This window comes from Polyodon spathula, chromosome 6 (genome assembly GCF_017654505.1).
Source record: "Polyodon spathula isolate WHYD16114869_AA chromosome 6, ASM1765450v1, whole genome shotgun sequence".
Lineage (NCBI taxonomy): Eukaryota > Metazoa > Chordata > Actinopteri > Acipenseriformes > Polyodontidae > Polyodon > Polyodon spathula.
This window is the reverse complement of record NC_054539.1, coordinates 5612632-5629730: the sequence shown is the minus strand read 5'-3', so window position 1 is coordinate 5629730 and position 17099 is coordinate 5612632. Positions and strand designations below refer to the sequence as shown.

The following is a 17099-nucleotide window of genomic DNA, read 5'->3' as shown; positions in this document are numbered from 1 at the left end:
AAGTTGCTAATTAATTTTTACATATAATTTTAAAATAACATGCCAATTATCCTTTTTGAAATGTTAATACTAATTTAGAGGTTAAGGTAAGCCATGGTTAAAAGCTGCAAAGCGTTTAGCAGTGCAGTATTCTTGGTAAAGCTACAGTGTAGTAGCATGGTAAAAATCAGGCTTTATTGCTGCAAGCTAATTTTTATTCACGCCCAGCTCCTTGAAACATACAGGGTGGCAAAGCTACATGTACTAACTTGGTATATAGATAGAAACTGATCCATGAGACATTCAGATTCAACGAGCACGAAACAATAAGGCACTTTTCATTCTTTAGACATATTCTGATGCGTAACAAAAAAGAAAGAAAGAAAGAAAGAAAGAAAGAAAGAAAGAAAGAAAGAAAGAAAGAAAGAAAGAAAAGGCTGTTTTGGTCTTGTGTATCTCCCAAACCATGAAAAACCAACATTTTAATGAAATAAAGCGTTTCTTTGTTCAATTTTTTGTTCATTTTTGTTTTTTTTATAATACGTGAAAGTATAAAAGGCTTCATGTTTTGAAAAATATATCTCTTTTTCTTCACCAGCACCCTTGTATAATAAAAGTATCTTATTTTGTTGTTTCTGTTTTTGTTTCTCAATGCAATACATTTATCTACAATTTCAATACATGTGTACAGCAAATAGGCAAGCATGGCTTTTACATCCTTAGAGAAATCAAATCTATACAAGGATTTTTTTTTAAGAAAACACTTTGCCCAGTAATGAGACACATAATGCATGTACCTTTGCTGTCACAACACCTCCATGTTTTAAAGCTACTTTCCTCCCATTACAATATCGGTGCATTTATGTATTCATACATTTAGTTCAGTAATGGCACTCAATACATTTCAGGAAGAGGCAGGCAACGTCCAAATATTTCTTCTTTCTTTTTTGTTTTACCTGTGAGGGCAGCAATACTGAATACTCAAATTTTTAATACTTGGAAAAAACAAAACAAAAAGAGTTTCCACCAATGGAATTACTGATAAAAGGTTCATGCATGATGCACCATTGCAACACGATACATTCAGAGATTATGACATCACCATGAGCTGAAGTGTTCCATCGTTGTCTCACAGTAACTGCCTCTGAGAGAAAGAAATGACCAGTGGCTCCCATCCTTCTACATGTGTCTGGAGTGGGGGATTGGCCACACAATGATGAGCAATGCTGAGGGAATGAATTGGACCTTATTGCTTTACTTCTATTCAGTGCAGGGGTCCAGAACCACTATCACCCAACCAGAAAACAAAGCTGACAAGTTGGACTTGTTTTGAATGTCTGTCTCTGTTTTTGCGTTTTTCTCAAGCAAAGGCATTTACCAGTTAACTGAGCAGCAGCCAGCAAAGGTCAGGTCATCATTGGGTGAAGAGTTCAGAGGTCAGAAGGTCATAGGTTAGTTGCCGGTGGCGGCTGGGTGGTTAGAAAACAAAACAAAACAAAATAGGAAAAAAAAAGAAAAGATAGAGAAGAGATTAGTTTCAACTAGTGACGGCTGGATGGCAACATGAAAAACTAATCACAACTAATAAAAACAAGCATGTTTAATTCTGACTTCCTGACCTACAGAATGCAGTAAAATCATGACGGCTTTGTATCATGATTTCAGACACGAGGAGAATCCACTCCTACAGCAAATGTTAAGAAGTGGAAATAAAATAATGACCAAGACTAATGGTTAGTAGCAGTCAATAAAAAAAAAAAAAAAATCTTTGGAGAAATAGTTTTTGAATACTGAAGAATGAGAACAGTCAGTGCAGAGTTATCACTGTCTGACTGCTATGAAGCATTAATACTGTTCCTAAATGCAAGCACTAAAGCCACTAGTAAGGATGATGGATGTGATTATTAAAAACAAAAGTTGTTAAAAGAAATTAATTTAAAAGAGATCAGAACTTTAGGAAGACAATTTTGAATCAACAAAAATTTATGGGGCAAACAAACGTTTTGTTTTTTGTTCAGCAACATTTTATTGCCTTTCAGGTATTTTTTTCTATTTACAACAACATGAAAATCTTGATACAAAGCAAAACTAAATTGTAGATCTAGCAGTGTAGGCATCAGTGTGGGAGGTGGGAGAAGGCCAAGCCTAATGCTTTAGCCAAAGCATCCCGCTGCATAACTATTACAGGACAATCTTATATAAAATGCATTTGCATATAAACAATGTAAAGCCCTGCTGTTTTATAATCTACTTTTCACAAAGCCCTAAACTACATCCAAAAATAGAGGCAATTTCTAAATGATGCTATAATGCTATATATATTTTTTTCTTTTCTACAAATAGCCCTCTTGAATTGCAACGCTATTACTCTGCAATACAATAAAATCTGACATTTCATATACATTCCTGCTTTATATTTTATATTTTTTTTTAAGAAGCCACCTGTACATACTATTTTCTTTGCAACAAAAACAACAACAACAACAACAAAAAGATGTTTAGAGTAAAACATAAAAAAAAAAAAAAAGTTCTCAAGGGAAAGGTTTTGTTTCTAGTCCATTCATGACCTGGTCTAACCTAATTCCATCCATCACCCCTTTACTCAACTTGGTCCACGAAAAAGTAGCAGTTCTAAGACTAATGTTCAACAGCTTAATTATATTCACTTTCATCTGAGGTTCTTTACATTTTTATTTGAACTGATGTCAGTCTGACTGAGGCAGAAGAGATGAAAGGGTTTATTTATTCAGTGCAAAGTCAGAATACTCTAGATGGCACACTTTTATTGGCTTGTGTAGGCTGCAAAAGAGCTGCAATTAAATAAGTTTCTCGGAAGCCGATAGTTCTGTACTCATTTATAGATCACAGATTGTGATGAATGGTTTCAACAGTAACCTATTACAGTATTTTTCACAGTGTATGATTCAGAACAAAGTATAAAAATAGCAATGGGACCTGTTTAAGCACATGTGAAGGCAATGGATTTTTAAAGAGGGTATTAAAATAATTTAAATTAAATAAATCTAGAATAATAATTGAACTGACCATTCCTGCAGCCAATTTATTTCTGGCTTGTTTTATATAGTTACAATTATTTTATTCCTCTCATAAAATGTGCATTTTTAAATTTATTTTAATTTGCGCTTGCTTCAAAATAGGGCCAGTTTTGTTTAAGGTGCATCCATTTGCAGGAATAACACTGGATTTTATTAACCATACATCTCATCTGGTGTATGTGCTGTCAAGCTGATTTACAACTATTACTCATGAGAGCTTTGTACCATAAAATTAAACATACAGTATAATTTATTTAAAGTGAAGTGTTCATATATGTTATAAAAACAAACTGAAGAACGACTATGAATTGTGTTTTGACTGTATAGTTAATGTGTGATACAGCTTCTTCTTTTTCTTTTGCGGTCTACAGAAGACAATAAAGTATGCATATACTTTTTCACATGACAATACATCTGCTATGTCTTTAGGTATGTTTTCAATACACACAGGTTTGACAGTTGTGCAGTTTAATGTACAGTTTGTTTAAATTGTTATAGGTTCCAAACTTTAGTTTTGTTTCATTATGTATTAAAGTTTTGTTTGCTTAGTAATAGATAGCTATTCAAATGGCAACCCTCCACCAATCGTCACTGCTTAGTACAAAGTAAACATCTTGCATGTGGCTTTTAATCTTCTTATTGTATCGGCATGCTTCGAATTAAAGAATACAAATATACCTAAAAGCCTATTAATGGTGCCATAGTACTTAAAAGCAACTTCCAAATGCCAGTATAAATCATTTCCCTTAGACCCAGTTTGGTAAAACTCGTTAGCTACTAATAACCCCCAAAAATTAAATAAAATTAGTTTTTTGTTTCAAATGGCATTATGTTTACCAAGCTTAAAATATGTATAATTGTACAATAATAATAAAAAAAAAAAGTCAAGTGCATTTAAGACTTACTTATTCTTCATAAAAATGTAAACACACTTAAAACCAAAAGTGACACAAACATCATAACTCTTTGTAAAACTTCAATGTTGCTTTTCGAAGAGGGAAGGGTTTTCATTGGTCCGAAATATTTATTTTCTTTTTTCTTTTTGCAGGGTTTACAAATCTTTGACAGTAACAGAAATATCATGATAAAGTAAAAACAATAAATTCTGTGTTTCAGTGAATAGTTTATACAATACGCTTGGTGACTGCCATTCTTCATAGCAAATACAGTATAGGCTAAGTACGTAAGACAGCTCACAGAAGGGTTTAAGGGAGGTGCTAACGCTGGTCATTGTAAATCTCTCAATAAACCTGCATATTGAGTCACTTGTTTTAGCTAACAGTTTACAGCTGGGTCGAAGGGTACGTACAGGTGGCAACTTACATCAGTCTGGCACGGCAAAAAAAACAAAGATTTAGTTCCCAGTCACTGGATAGCCAGAGATTTGGGGGTAGGATGCACATAGTTGCTGAAAGATATTTGTCTCTTGTGCTAAATTAAAAGGAAAGGGGGGAACGTTTAAAAAAAAGATATACTGTATATAAGAACGGGGTAGACAGCAAGGATGACACTGGGTCTACATACCCTCCTCCTCCATTCTCACAGTACAGAACAATGTTAAAATAGGGTAATGCCAAAAATACATATCAAGCAAACTTTATATATGGTTCGGCTATTTTACACAGGTTGAACAGAAAACCAAATCTTCAGTTTTTTCCTTTCTTTTTTTTTTTTTTGTACAAGAGCTCTCAATAAGAAAAGCCCTTGTAATTGTTTGCAACACCAATCTGGTAAGTGAATGGACAGAATGTTCCTGTGGGGGTTCAAATTCCCCTTTGATTCGGTTTCCCCATCTGAATAAGGCATCAGCAAAATACTGTTCTCTTAAATTTTTTGGTGTATTTTCTAACAACAAGAAAAGATTCTCTTTAAAGGCAATTCTAATAGCCACCATTAAGGCAGCAGCAAGTTGGTTTCACTATACCACCCAATCCATTCAATGTGGTTAATTTAAACACTCTGCAAATGACATGCATTTCTTTCAGCATGCTCTTTATTTCACAAATGATTTCCAGAACAGATGATACCAACTTAATAATACTGCTTGTTGATACAAAATGTGTAAGAAGAATAAGCTTTTTCTTTAAAAAAAAAAAAAAAATACAGGTTTGTTATTTAAAATGTTACCAATCTATCACGATATATAAATATTTTTTAATACACCATAACTTTAACTATTTCTCTTGGTAAAGCAGTGGGGGGAACTGAAACATCTGTTTTACGGTATCCATTATTTTTCATCAACAGCACACTAGTCACATTGTCATCAAAATAAAGGACAATTGGCAGTAGAACGGTCCACATTATTGATTCATGTCATTTTTTTTCTTTTGAACTGATTAGATATAGTGTTGCAAAGTGGATGACAACCAACAAAAGCATTGCTCATAAAGACGAACAGCAGAACTAAACTAACCTCTGTCTGCGGTCACAATCCTTTGGTAAGGATGGACCCGCATATCGTGCCTTCGAACTTTAGTAGCCACTGCACCTGGTTAAATTGCAACATCACCAAGACAAGGTTAGACAATAATTCAACCTGCAAATTGTCCATTAGCATTTCATCAAACAACAGCAGGTTTATCACAAAGGACTTAACAATCAACAATAACTACAAAGTATGCAATTTAAAAAAAAAAAATAAAAAAATTAACAAGTTAAGGCACAATAGTTTATATGAGAATATCTATACTAGTTTACAATACAGGAACAGTCACTTCCAAAAAGGTTACCTTAACCTGTTGGATCCATTGCTGTATTATCCCAAAGTATAGTATTAATGACATTGAATGAACCCAGGCACATTTTAGCTTTACCAGTCACATAATTAATGGAGTGCAACAGGACTAGATCCATGATTCCAGTTATCGATTTTTTTTTAATACTACTATGACTACGACTACTATGACTACTACCAGTAATAATAATAATAATAATAATAATAATAATAATAATAATAATAATAATAATAATAATAATAATAATAATAATACTGATTATTCTCTGAACTTGTCAAAGACTCAATCCAGTTTTTAACTTTTGCAGTAGTTTCTTTAGCCCACAACATTAAGATTAAAAGCCAATGAGAAGAATTTGCAATGAATTAGGTGATTAGTAAAGCAACACGGTAGATAAATAATCTGTTTTACCAAAACTTAGTAGTCAAAGAAACACTCTGCAGAGATTATTATTTTATTTTCATATTGCATTTTTTTTCCTTCTGCAAAAGATATTACCAGTGCAAGTTTCAGTAGTAACCCTTTTTTAATGGGTTATCTCGTGCATGTGTCTGACTGACTGCTAGGCTGAGCTCATATTGTGTGAAACTAAGTATGTGTTAAACTCAGATCTGATGAGGATTCAGTAAGACCATTCTTGAATGCTTAGCCTTTTGTTGGGAAAGCCATACCTAAAGAATAAAGGAAGGGAATGTCAATTAGTCTCTGGAGAAGTCCATCCTCTGTGTAGTAACATTCAGTTTGTCCTCATGTTTAACCCAAAGCAAAAAAATAAAAAAAATAAATAAATCCCCCAGATCAAATCTAAAGCTCATCCATGTTACAGAAGGATATCATCCAGGAGTTTGTGTTGCCATGTGGCTCAATGCTCAATGCCATGCTGTTTATTTCTTGTTTTGTTTTTGTTTGTTTTGTTTTGTTTTTTAACTCTGACATGCACACAAATAGAAATTCATTTAAGGCTGTGGGCATTGGAAAAGCGGCCTTTCATTTTAAACTTTCAACAAATTGCAATGATGCAGGAGCATCGCGGTGTTAGGTTGAAGCTGGCAGCTCTCCGAAACGACCCTACTGTGGAAAGTTTGGATAGTTTAAGTGGGGTGTACAGTGCAGCCTTGTTCTTTAAAAGGAAACCCTGGAGGAGGAGTCTCCTCGGTGGAATGTGACTGGAATGTGACAGGTATGGAACCCAAAGTACAGTGGCAGCTCTTCAGCCTTTGAGGAAGCTGTATAGGTTACACAAGAAAGAATATTGCATTAAGAGAAAAGTGGAGTCTATCTTATAGAGGTAGACTATTTCTACAAGCCAGTGGCCTAAACACAAATGTTATACTGTGAACCCACATAACTAATATAACATGGCCCAGGTTTAATCATGATCATAATCTTATATATGTACAGCTATGGCCAAAAGTGTTGCATCACCCTACAGAATAACTTTTAAACAGAATGAACTATTTTGCATCATAAAGCGACGGAAAAGCTGCTGAATAGGGTTACGTTAACATACTGAATTACACACCGCTTTGTAGTTTTTTTCCATATACTTACTAAGTCCATCTAAAAAACGTTATAGTAGACTTTTGCAATATCATTTAATAGTTTATTTGATTACATAATGTTACATAAAATATCTAAATTATGTTCATATTTCTTTTTAAATTATGTCTCAATCCTAGAATTTTGAAACTGGTAACTTTCGACCATAGCTGTATGTGTCAATTACAGTTTTAAACTCAAAACTGGGTTTGACCCAACAAATTAATCATATATAGTATATATATATATATATATATATATATATATATATATATATATATATATATATATATATACATACACACACACACACACACACACACACACACACACACACACACACACACACACACACACACTTATAAAAGACGAATTAAAATTGTAATATTACCAAAGATCTATCCGAAAAGTAACAAATGACACTCTTATACACCATTGTGTGGTGTGGTCAGTATTATATATATATATATATATATATATATATATATATATATATAGTATATATAAAATATATATTTTTTTTTTTTAAAGCATTAAAAAAAGCAATTTGAAATAAAAAAGGGTATTATGATCAATACAGCTATTAAAAATGGTATTTCACTGCAAAGTGTATAATGCACAAACCCTATCATGATGACAATTTGCATGGCTGATAAATTATTTGCATGAAGATAAATGTCTAAAAGTCTTTCAACTATGATCTGTATTTCATTTTTATATACAACTGATCTGAATATATACATGGTTTTAGATTAGATGGTTGCTGTTCTAGAAAGAATAAAACATGTTATGTAAATTAGCAAAAGTAATCAACAACACTATTTGCTAGTCTATAAATAGTAATACAAAAATGAATAATTTGCATAATTAAGCGACAACATCTATAGAGGGAAAATTGACCTAGGTATCTGAACAAAGCATATTAATATTTTTAATTTCTTTGTAGGTAGACCTCAAGCATGAATAAGCTATATTGACTTGGTTTTCTTGGTCGCAAAACATTTTATGCTAATCAGCAGTTACCTTTTGAAATGTAAATATATTTTAGTTCTTCTCATAAGTGATGCAGTGGAAATCGGACAATACCTTTAAGATAAGTTTTAGAGCTAGAACATTACATAATTACAATAAAGTAAGCTTGTTTAATATTAGAATGAATGCCTCTAAATATCAGAGCTATTACAGATACTTCCACGTCCTTAAGTTAAGCCTCTTTGCAGGAGTCTCTTTGTGGTAGGCTGACATAAGTTTCTCTGTCATTAAGTGCATTGTGCTTTAACTTATGGTACATTGTAACATGTGACAGTCCATTGTGTCAGTTCAGTCATGCATAAAACTAATACTTTAATGGGGATACATGCAATAGTATGTGACCACACTTTTTCAGGCAGCCTGTTTAAAATTGCACTATCCTGCCTTATTTAAACTGATACTGAAGGTGGAGTAAATAGTGTGCACATACTGTAGAGTTTAGAGTATTGGGCTGCTGCAAGGCTGGTAGTGAATTCACTGGATCCCTTTCCCATAAACAGGTCAGCTATTCAAATACTGTTGCTACTACTACTACCCCTACTGGAGGTTCCAATGATGCTACATCATCAAAAGCATGCTGGACCTCTATCCAAGCATCCCAATATATCTATCCAAGCATTCCAATTCCATTGTCATTTATCACACACTACCCCATGCAGTATCTTTTTATAATCACTGGTTGATATTGCCACAGTTCTAAAGTTCTGTGCTGCTTGTTGTGGAATTCCTTTCAGCCTGACAGCTCATGCTGGGGTTACGCTCTGTTGCTGGTGTTAATGAGCACCTGTTTCCCGTAATAACCGACTGGCTATTACGGGAAATTTTAACTGGGTGATCCCATTGAAAAAAATTGCTCACCAGTTATTATAATACAATATGTATGGATCTGGAACCAAATTAATGGGTTACACAACCAGGTTTCAAATCACGCACTTCTGCGAGCTTAAGCATGGAAAAAAGTATTATAGCCTAGTTGAGCTTTTTTGTATTGCAACCTATACTAAAAAGGACATGTTTACTGTAAGGCAACCACTGATGATATCCCTAATCCCTCAGTAGGATTGCACTGCTTTTATAAGGCTGAACAAAGGATGCTTCAGAGAAGAGGCATGCTTACCTAATACTCCACTATGGTCGATGGGGTACTCCAGGATGGATGTCGCTGGTGCCAGTGTGTATGGGTATTCGTAGGGTGTGTAGATTAGTCCTGCCTCTGGTCCCTGAGGGACTAGGGTAGCAGTCGGGTGAGGGCTTCCGTTTGGCATGACAGCTGTCTGAATCTGTCTAATCAAAGGCATTATGGTCGGGCCGGCTGGTGTGGGGGTGCGCAGGGCTGCGGGCGGGAGAACCTGCGTGGGCCCTGTAATGATCCGAGGAGCCTGGGTCGTTGCTGCAAGAGAAAAGCCAAGGGCAGCTACAGTAAGCAAGAAACCCAAGAAGGGGGTTCAGAGGCAGCAGCAGCAGTGTATGCAGTTAAGAGGAGGGGAGGGGAGGAAAAGAAAAGAAATACAAAGCGAGGAAGAAAGAGGCAGGGAAAGAAAAAAAGTCATTAGTGATGTGCAACATATTGAGTGCCAAAGCAAATCATTCATCTGCAGAAAGCAGCGACCCTCTCCTCCCCACTCAATACACACACACACGTTCATATAGATGTGTCAATTAAACAAAACATAATCCCACACAGACGCTGAATACAAATGCAGCTTATTAGAAAATTTTGTACCATAATGTAGCTAGCGACCATTTAAATCCATCCAAAGTGATTCGGAGCATTGAAAGCTAACTGCAGCACTAAAGGGCAGAGTTGCATATTAAAATAGGAAAACAATTAAATAGACTACTAGATAACACTATGATCTATTCAAATTAAAATGAAGAAAATATCTAGCTAGAAAATAATCACAATCACAGCAGCACAGGGTACAAATTACTGTAATACAAAATATCTCGACTACACTTTATTACTTGCTAATGCTGGGCTTTGTTATCCATTAAGGATCTTACAGTATTTGTACTTGTTTTATTCTGCATGCTACTTTTTGCAATTGATTGGAACCAAATCACGTCATATAAAAAGACACACATTTGCACCAAAACAGATTGGGTTTCCCAGATTCAACTTGTATTTTATTTGTAACATACAAAAACTCAGTAGCCACTAAACTACAGTAAAAAAAGAAGGTCAGATTTCCAGCATAATCAATCGAATATCCCAATATTTCCATTCACAACAGTATATGAAAGTATTAAGGAGATTTAATTTTGACTCAGCATTAACTAACCTTTATTTATAATGACAAGCCATATTTGTGCAGTATACAGTTGTAATATTTCATATTAACTTTTAAGCATTTTAATAAACGTGCATGTAGTTTAAAATATTAAAATAAATGTTGGTATTTGTATGAGAACCAGATGTTTGGCTCGGGCCATGACAAAGACGTTCTAGAAACAATAAAGCCTCTGGATACTGGTTCTTGGATACAGCACACACATAGGGAATTGTGGTAAGAGTGTGTGCTATGTTAAGCATGAGTTCAGGGCAATGCTGTATAAACACGTTTACTTGGAAAACAAAATGGCAAGACCAGTATCTGCTCATTCAAGTCAGCAAGAATTAGTTGGTGAAACATGTGACCTTGTAAACTAGCTGTTGAAAATTTTATTACAGCCCTTTCCATGGTTGACATGAGTACCGGAGAGCCAGAAATAAACGAATATCAGTAATTTTTCACTTATACAAATGATGGACAAATTGGTAAGAAAGCTGTTTCTAAGACTGTTGGCAAAGTGTTATCACTGAAATGTCTTATCTTCTAGGGTTGACACTGATTTGTTTTCATGTTCTAAAAGCTTAGCTTCATAAAATACACAGGGAGCTTCCTCAGACGAAGGAAACAGCTTGAGTAATGTTGAGACTGGCACTCTGGAACACAAGTGAAGAGCTCTCTGTCTTTCAGTCTCGAGTGTCTACACAAAACAGGACTTTACATTAAGGAAAAATAAATAATGCACTCCGCCTGGTTATCAACTAATGTCCCTGATACATAAACTCATTCAGATTCTATGGCTGTTTGTCTAAACTTGAGACGCTAATGCTGCGAAACTATTTACCTTTGAGCCTCTGGTGGCTGAATATTGGGATTATGTTTTTTGGGGGGAGATTGAGATACTTTCAATTTTACTCTCAAAGGTGAGGTCCAGCTGATTTGAATTCAAAAGATACAGCTGATTACGGGTTTTGCCCCTATGCTCGGTTCATGAAGTCATCCTTACGTGATTTGAGGTTGGCGTCTCTGTATGTGCCGTTGAGAATTGCAAGCTCCATCAGCTGCATCTTTTTAAGGCTATCTTCACCCTCCGCCTGCAAGAGAGAACAAATATGAGGGAAAAAAGTGAGACTACTGACATTTAAACACAGATGTTGAAAAGTTTCCTACTCAATTTAAACAATGTTAAAAAATGTTCTGGCAACAATTACGTGATATAAGCTGTACAACCATTTGCTGTAAAAAATCTACTGCTTAAGTTTTAATGCTTAATGCAAGCTGACATCAACTGCCATACCTAAAACCAATGTATTTTTTAATACAGATTTGTAGTTTCTACAGTTTTGCTTTCCTGCCTCCCCTAAAACACATACTGGTCCATGACATTCAAAACTTTAAAAAAAAATTATCTATATTGATGAAAACATTCATAACTGTGAAGCAGTATAATGCAAGTGATTTCTTCACACCTTTAATCATTTTCTGCACATAAACAAACCATGTCTACAATTGCAGTTAAGCGATAACAACAGAGTTCATCGAGTGTACACAGAGATAACAGTTTCCCCAGTGGATACAATCTGAGAACACAGGCTGTGGTTTTTATACATCAGGCTGTGTTGTGCTATGAATGGAGCCTTTCTGACATTTGTGTATCTAAATGTTACCTGTATAGCATTATAACATGATAATTGAGCATTAGGTATAGCCCAATATTCAACATTTTTTTCAATATGTCTTAGAGGTCGATGGGGTAAGAAGCCTTTCTTCTTATGATTTGGAATCCCAATTATAGTGAATAGCAGATATTCATGTAATACACAGTACTACAGTAGACAGGTCGTTGTCTAGAATGGAATGTCTGTAGTATAACACACATACACAAACATACACACACACACACACACACACACACACACACACACACACACACACGTTCTTCTTACATTCCTATGAGCTTTACAGCATGTGCATACTATAAACTACTTTAGTCTATTGTATATGTCTCCTTCATAATTGACAGACACTTTAGTGATGCTGTAAAATGGTGTGACAAAACCCTGATAACAGCAATCGTGCTTTGACACCCTCATTAAAAAAAACAAACAAACAAAAAAAAAAAAAAACCTTTTAGTACTCCATGCAGGTTATCCTGCAAACTGGGAGATGATAAATATTTGGATAGCATGATAATTTTTCAACAATGTTGCTGTTATAAAACATTCACAACTGTGACAACGCACAGTAAGACTTCACATATTCGATGGCATCTAATTACCACACAATCCTGCAGCTAATGCAGTGGCTAAAAACATATTAAAAACCTACTTCGTTTTTTCCCCATTTCCTCACTGAATCCTAAATGAGGATTTACCATGAATCTTATCTGCTGTGCTTGTTTTAAATGGTTACTCAATTCCCTTGGATAAGTCCCTTTACAGACGCACTCATTCTAATGCAAGGGAGGGGGGGGCTAGTTTTATTGCATGCCATCGACAAAGGGCATATTTTCTACAAGGAGTTTCACTGCACATAGAAATAACTGAATGTTTGCTGCCACACATTTATGGCTATCTTTCCTAACTAGTTCTGAAAAATATTCCCGGCACCCGGTGGAATTTTGGAAGCCGTACAAGCGGCTGTATGATCTTCACAGCTCTTCCAATGACACTGCCAGTGGCATATAATAACCTGCTTCTAAATAAACAAAACACATGAATATTTTCATTTGTACAGCCATTCCACATCACACATTTTTTCACTCGATGTCAGACCAGCTTAAAAATAAATATAATTTATCAGGGCTACAGGGACAAACGGTTGTAAATGCTTTGCTTCCTTTAATAAATATACTGAGAGACAAGTGGCTCTGACTGTTACTTTAACCAAAGAGACAGTACATAACTTGAGTATTTTTGCATCAATAGAGACAGTTTTCTGTCCTTTCTTTGCTATAAAAAGTCAACACTGTGCATACGTGGCAAAACAACTCAAAGAAGGGTAGGCAACATCTTGAAGTATTTAATAAAGCAATAAGCAGTAGGGGTAGTACCTTTTCTATTGCTCCAGTAACAGCTATTTTTTACTTTAGTAGATCATTATGGGTGTTGAAATGCTGCATGATCTTAGTACAACCATCCATATTAAATAATTTTAAAAGTAAAGCTAAAACAGAATTAGTATTTAATTTTGATAAGGCTAGGGTTCATTTTGATAACCACATGTGCAATGCTCTATAAAAACAATTCATACTTGTGCTACATGTGTATCACCCTTCTGGAGATGGCAGATGGCAAGTTGGCGCTGCTAGCACAGTTTGCACACATTACAAGATTACGATCACTATATGCATGTCAAATATTTTTTAAGTTAGGATATGCTTTAAGTCAGACAATCAAGGTTTAGTGATTCTAAAACCAGATGTGCCATAACTGTGTGTAAACAAGGTACAAGAGAATGGAACTGATGGAACGCTTCTTTTATTCAATATTGAAACAGCTCTATTTCAGTGTTTTGGTATGTAAGAAATGAAAGATGCATATGTTGCCAAATAAATAAATACAAACAAACACAAATTTTAAAAAAGGCTTTCTGAAACGTGTAATGACAAGCACACACCAGACTTGCCACAGACCTCTCCAACTTACAGTTTTTTAAAATTCTTTTAAAACTACCACAGTTAAGTCAAAACCATGCTTTACCAATGCTTGCATTACTTAAGATTTTTCCCCCATAGCGTAGAATTCAACACTAAAAGGTTTAATAAGGAAATGCTCTCATTTAGGTATATTCATTTAATGCAGCTGATTTACATGTGAAAGTGATTTAAAATATGTCATATATATTGTAACTATAAACTCACAAATGTAGTCATTCACCATTTAACTTTGTTCACCTTGAGCTAGACTACAGTGACAAAAAGAAGCAGCGCACAGCCTTTTCCATGTAAACACAGCTAATGAGAACAAGTGCAGTCACTCTTTGTTATGTGTTACCCAATTCAGTTATTTCTCTTCTAATGAAAAACATAGGCACAAGAAATACCAGGTCAGTGCCAGTGGGTGGCAGTGTTTGTTACCCAATGGGCTTGAATCCACCAGCAGATGATTTTCTCATCACCAGCTTGCCTCGCTCTTTGATAGTGCTCTGCAGGCACATAGTCTGGTAGCTTACTGCATATTTGTCGCAATCGCCTGCCTCTTTCTCTTTTTTGCTGTCAGTTGCTAAGGTGTTCAGGGGTATCTGTATCTACCTGATGCAGCAGCCCATATTAGACACTGGCCACTGCCACAGACTGGCCCTGGCCCTTAGACTGTGCAGAGCACAGAGTTACACAATATAAAATATACCTTCCTCTGACCTCTCTCTCTCTCCTGATCATATCCCAGCTTTTCTGAAAATGACATACAGTAGATAGGAGCTGGTTATGAGACGGTATGGCCATGCCTCACTTTTGCTCCATTTTACTATTTTACTAGCACTTGCTTGCTTGTTATAAGGCAGATCACAAATATTACAACTGCAGCCGCAAATACAGCATTAGGGGAAGCGCTGTATTATTCACATCTCTCAAACCTTTGTGATTTGTTTTATGCAAATGATACGTCTTTAAATAATACCAATAATAATATCCATCCATCCATCCATTATCATTAACCGCTTAATCCTTTATAGGGTTGCGTTGAGTCAGCGTCTAACCCGGCAGACACAGAGCGCAAGGCGGGACTACACCCTGGATGGGATGACCACACACACTCACTCACTCACTCACCCACCCACCCACACACAGGGCAATTTAGAGTGACCAATCTAACCAAGCCCAACCTTGCTTAGCTACTGAGATCAGACGAGATCAGGCTTACTCAAGGTGGTCTGGCCACTGGCACTAATAATAATAATAATAATAATCATTCAAATTGAAGAAATTATTTTGATGTGAAACTAATCTAAATGTGTTATAGTAGAAAGTCAAAAGAAAAAGTTATATTAGGAGTACAGGTGATTAAATCTGTATATTGCCATATGCATAAGTTCACATAATAAAATTTGCAGAGAAGCTGAATTTCAATGAAAATAAATGAAAACAAACTGAGTATTGGAACTGATAAACAATATAATTTTGAAAGGCTAACTTGATCCCAGGGAAACCTACTTAAAAGTAAGCAGCCTCCTTGTTAGCCTATACCTCTTCGTCTTGCACTTATCACTACTGTGGCCTGTAGCAGCTGTCGTCTCATTGAGAGCGGTATAGCTGCAGAACGAAGGCTCACACACCGTAGCTCTCGCGGGTAGCTCAAACAGGGTAGTTCTGTGTGCGCAGCTTGTAATAGATATCATCATTATATGCTACAGGGTGAACATTTAGGTTAAAGTGAAGTTTATTTCATAACAATAACCTAACCCTAAACCTAAGGTTCGTGGGGGATTATGGTCACATGGTAGGGGTGTTAAGGGTGAATGAAGTACTATGTCTATTACGAGTTGCACACACAGCACTACCCTGTGTGAGCTCCATGTGTGAGCTACCCTGTGTGAGCTCCATGTGTGAGCTACGCTGTGTGAGTTACCTTGCTTGCGCTACCCTGTGTGAGCTCCCTGTGTGAGCTATCCTGTGCGAGCTGTGCTGTGCGAGCTATCCTGTGGGAGCTACCCTGTGAGAGCTACGCTGTGTGAGTTACCCTCCTTGAGCTACATTGTGTCAGCTACCCTGTGTGAGCTATCCTGTATAAGCTATGCTGTGGGAGCCTTTGTTCTGCAGATATATACTCCTGACCTCATTGGCTGGCCTGTTCTAGTGCTCATTCACATCGGGTTCCATGAAATGCTTTTATCTATCTCGCATAAAAGAAAAATAATTCCACTTCATTTCAGCATGCATTTGGAACATACTGTACACTACTTCCAGCAGACACCCTTTCCACACAGGGGAAATGATTTCACAACATGTTTTTATAAATAGTGCTGGTATTTTGATGATCCCCAGGTGCCATTCATCACATGCACAGAAACTGTGGAATTCAACCAATACAATAGAATACCTGTTTCTTGTGAAACACCAATATGTAACATAAAAGCATTTTTATTGATTATTACAACATTAGTAAATTACAATAATAAAATGAATGTCATCTAGCACATATTATGTCTATTATAAAAATATTGAAACTGGGAATTAAAGTTATGTTAAATCTATACTTCCTAGATACATTTATTAACCTCATGTGTAATCAGCGGACTATATGTGATAATTGACAGCCATTGATATTGACAACAAATAAAACTCATTTTAACTCTGGTCTTTTATTTGTGTTGCAATTTTTTCATTAAATAAGCTTTCAATCAGTGTATCTGAACAGCAGATGCCCTTGTTTACGCTCAAGAGCTTGCGTTTCCCAATACTGCTGTCTTTTTGCTTGAAGCTTTTTGTGATATGAAGCTGTGACACATGCGTATCCTTTGAGAAATGTACAGCCCTGTATTTTTTT

General features: G+C 35.7%; 1 protein-coding gene across 6 annotated transcripts in view; it reads right to left on the bottom strand.

Moving 5' to 3' along the window:
- Positions 1-615: 615 nt before the first annotated feature.
- Positions 616-17099, bottom strand: part of LOC121316720 (protein quaking) — a 149995-nt gene continuing 133511 nt past the window's right edge. The window contains exons 5-8 of one of the 6 annotated variants that reach the window (XM_041251829.1): positions 11621-11708; positions 9462-9758; positions 5452-5526; positions 616-1448 (exon numbers count right to left, since the gene is read on the bottom strand). In XM_041251829.1, coding sequence (XP_041107763.1) covers positions 1432-1448; positions 5452-5526; positions 9462-9758; positions 11621-11708 — 477 coding nt within the window. In that variant the 3' untranslated portion in view covers positions 616-1431. Of the gene's footprint in view, positions 1449-5451; positions 5527-6039; positions 6445-6645; positions 7000-9461; positions 9759-11620; positions 11709-17099 lie in introns of those variants that run through there. The other 5 variants (XM_041251825.1, XM_041251826.1, XM_041251830.1 and 2 more) reach the window with 5 other exon arrangements.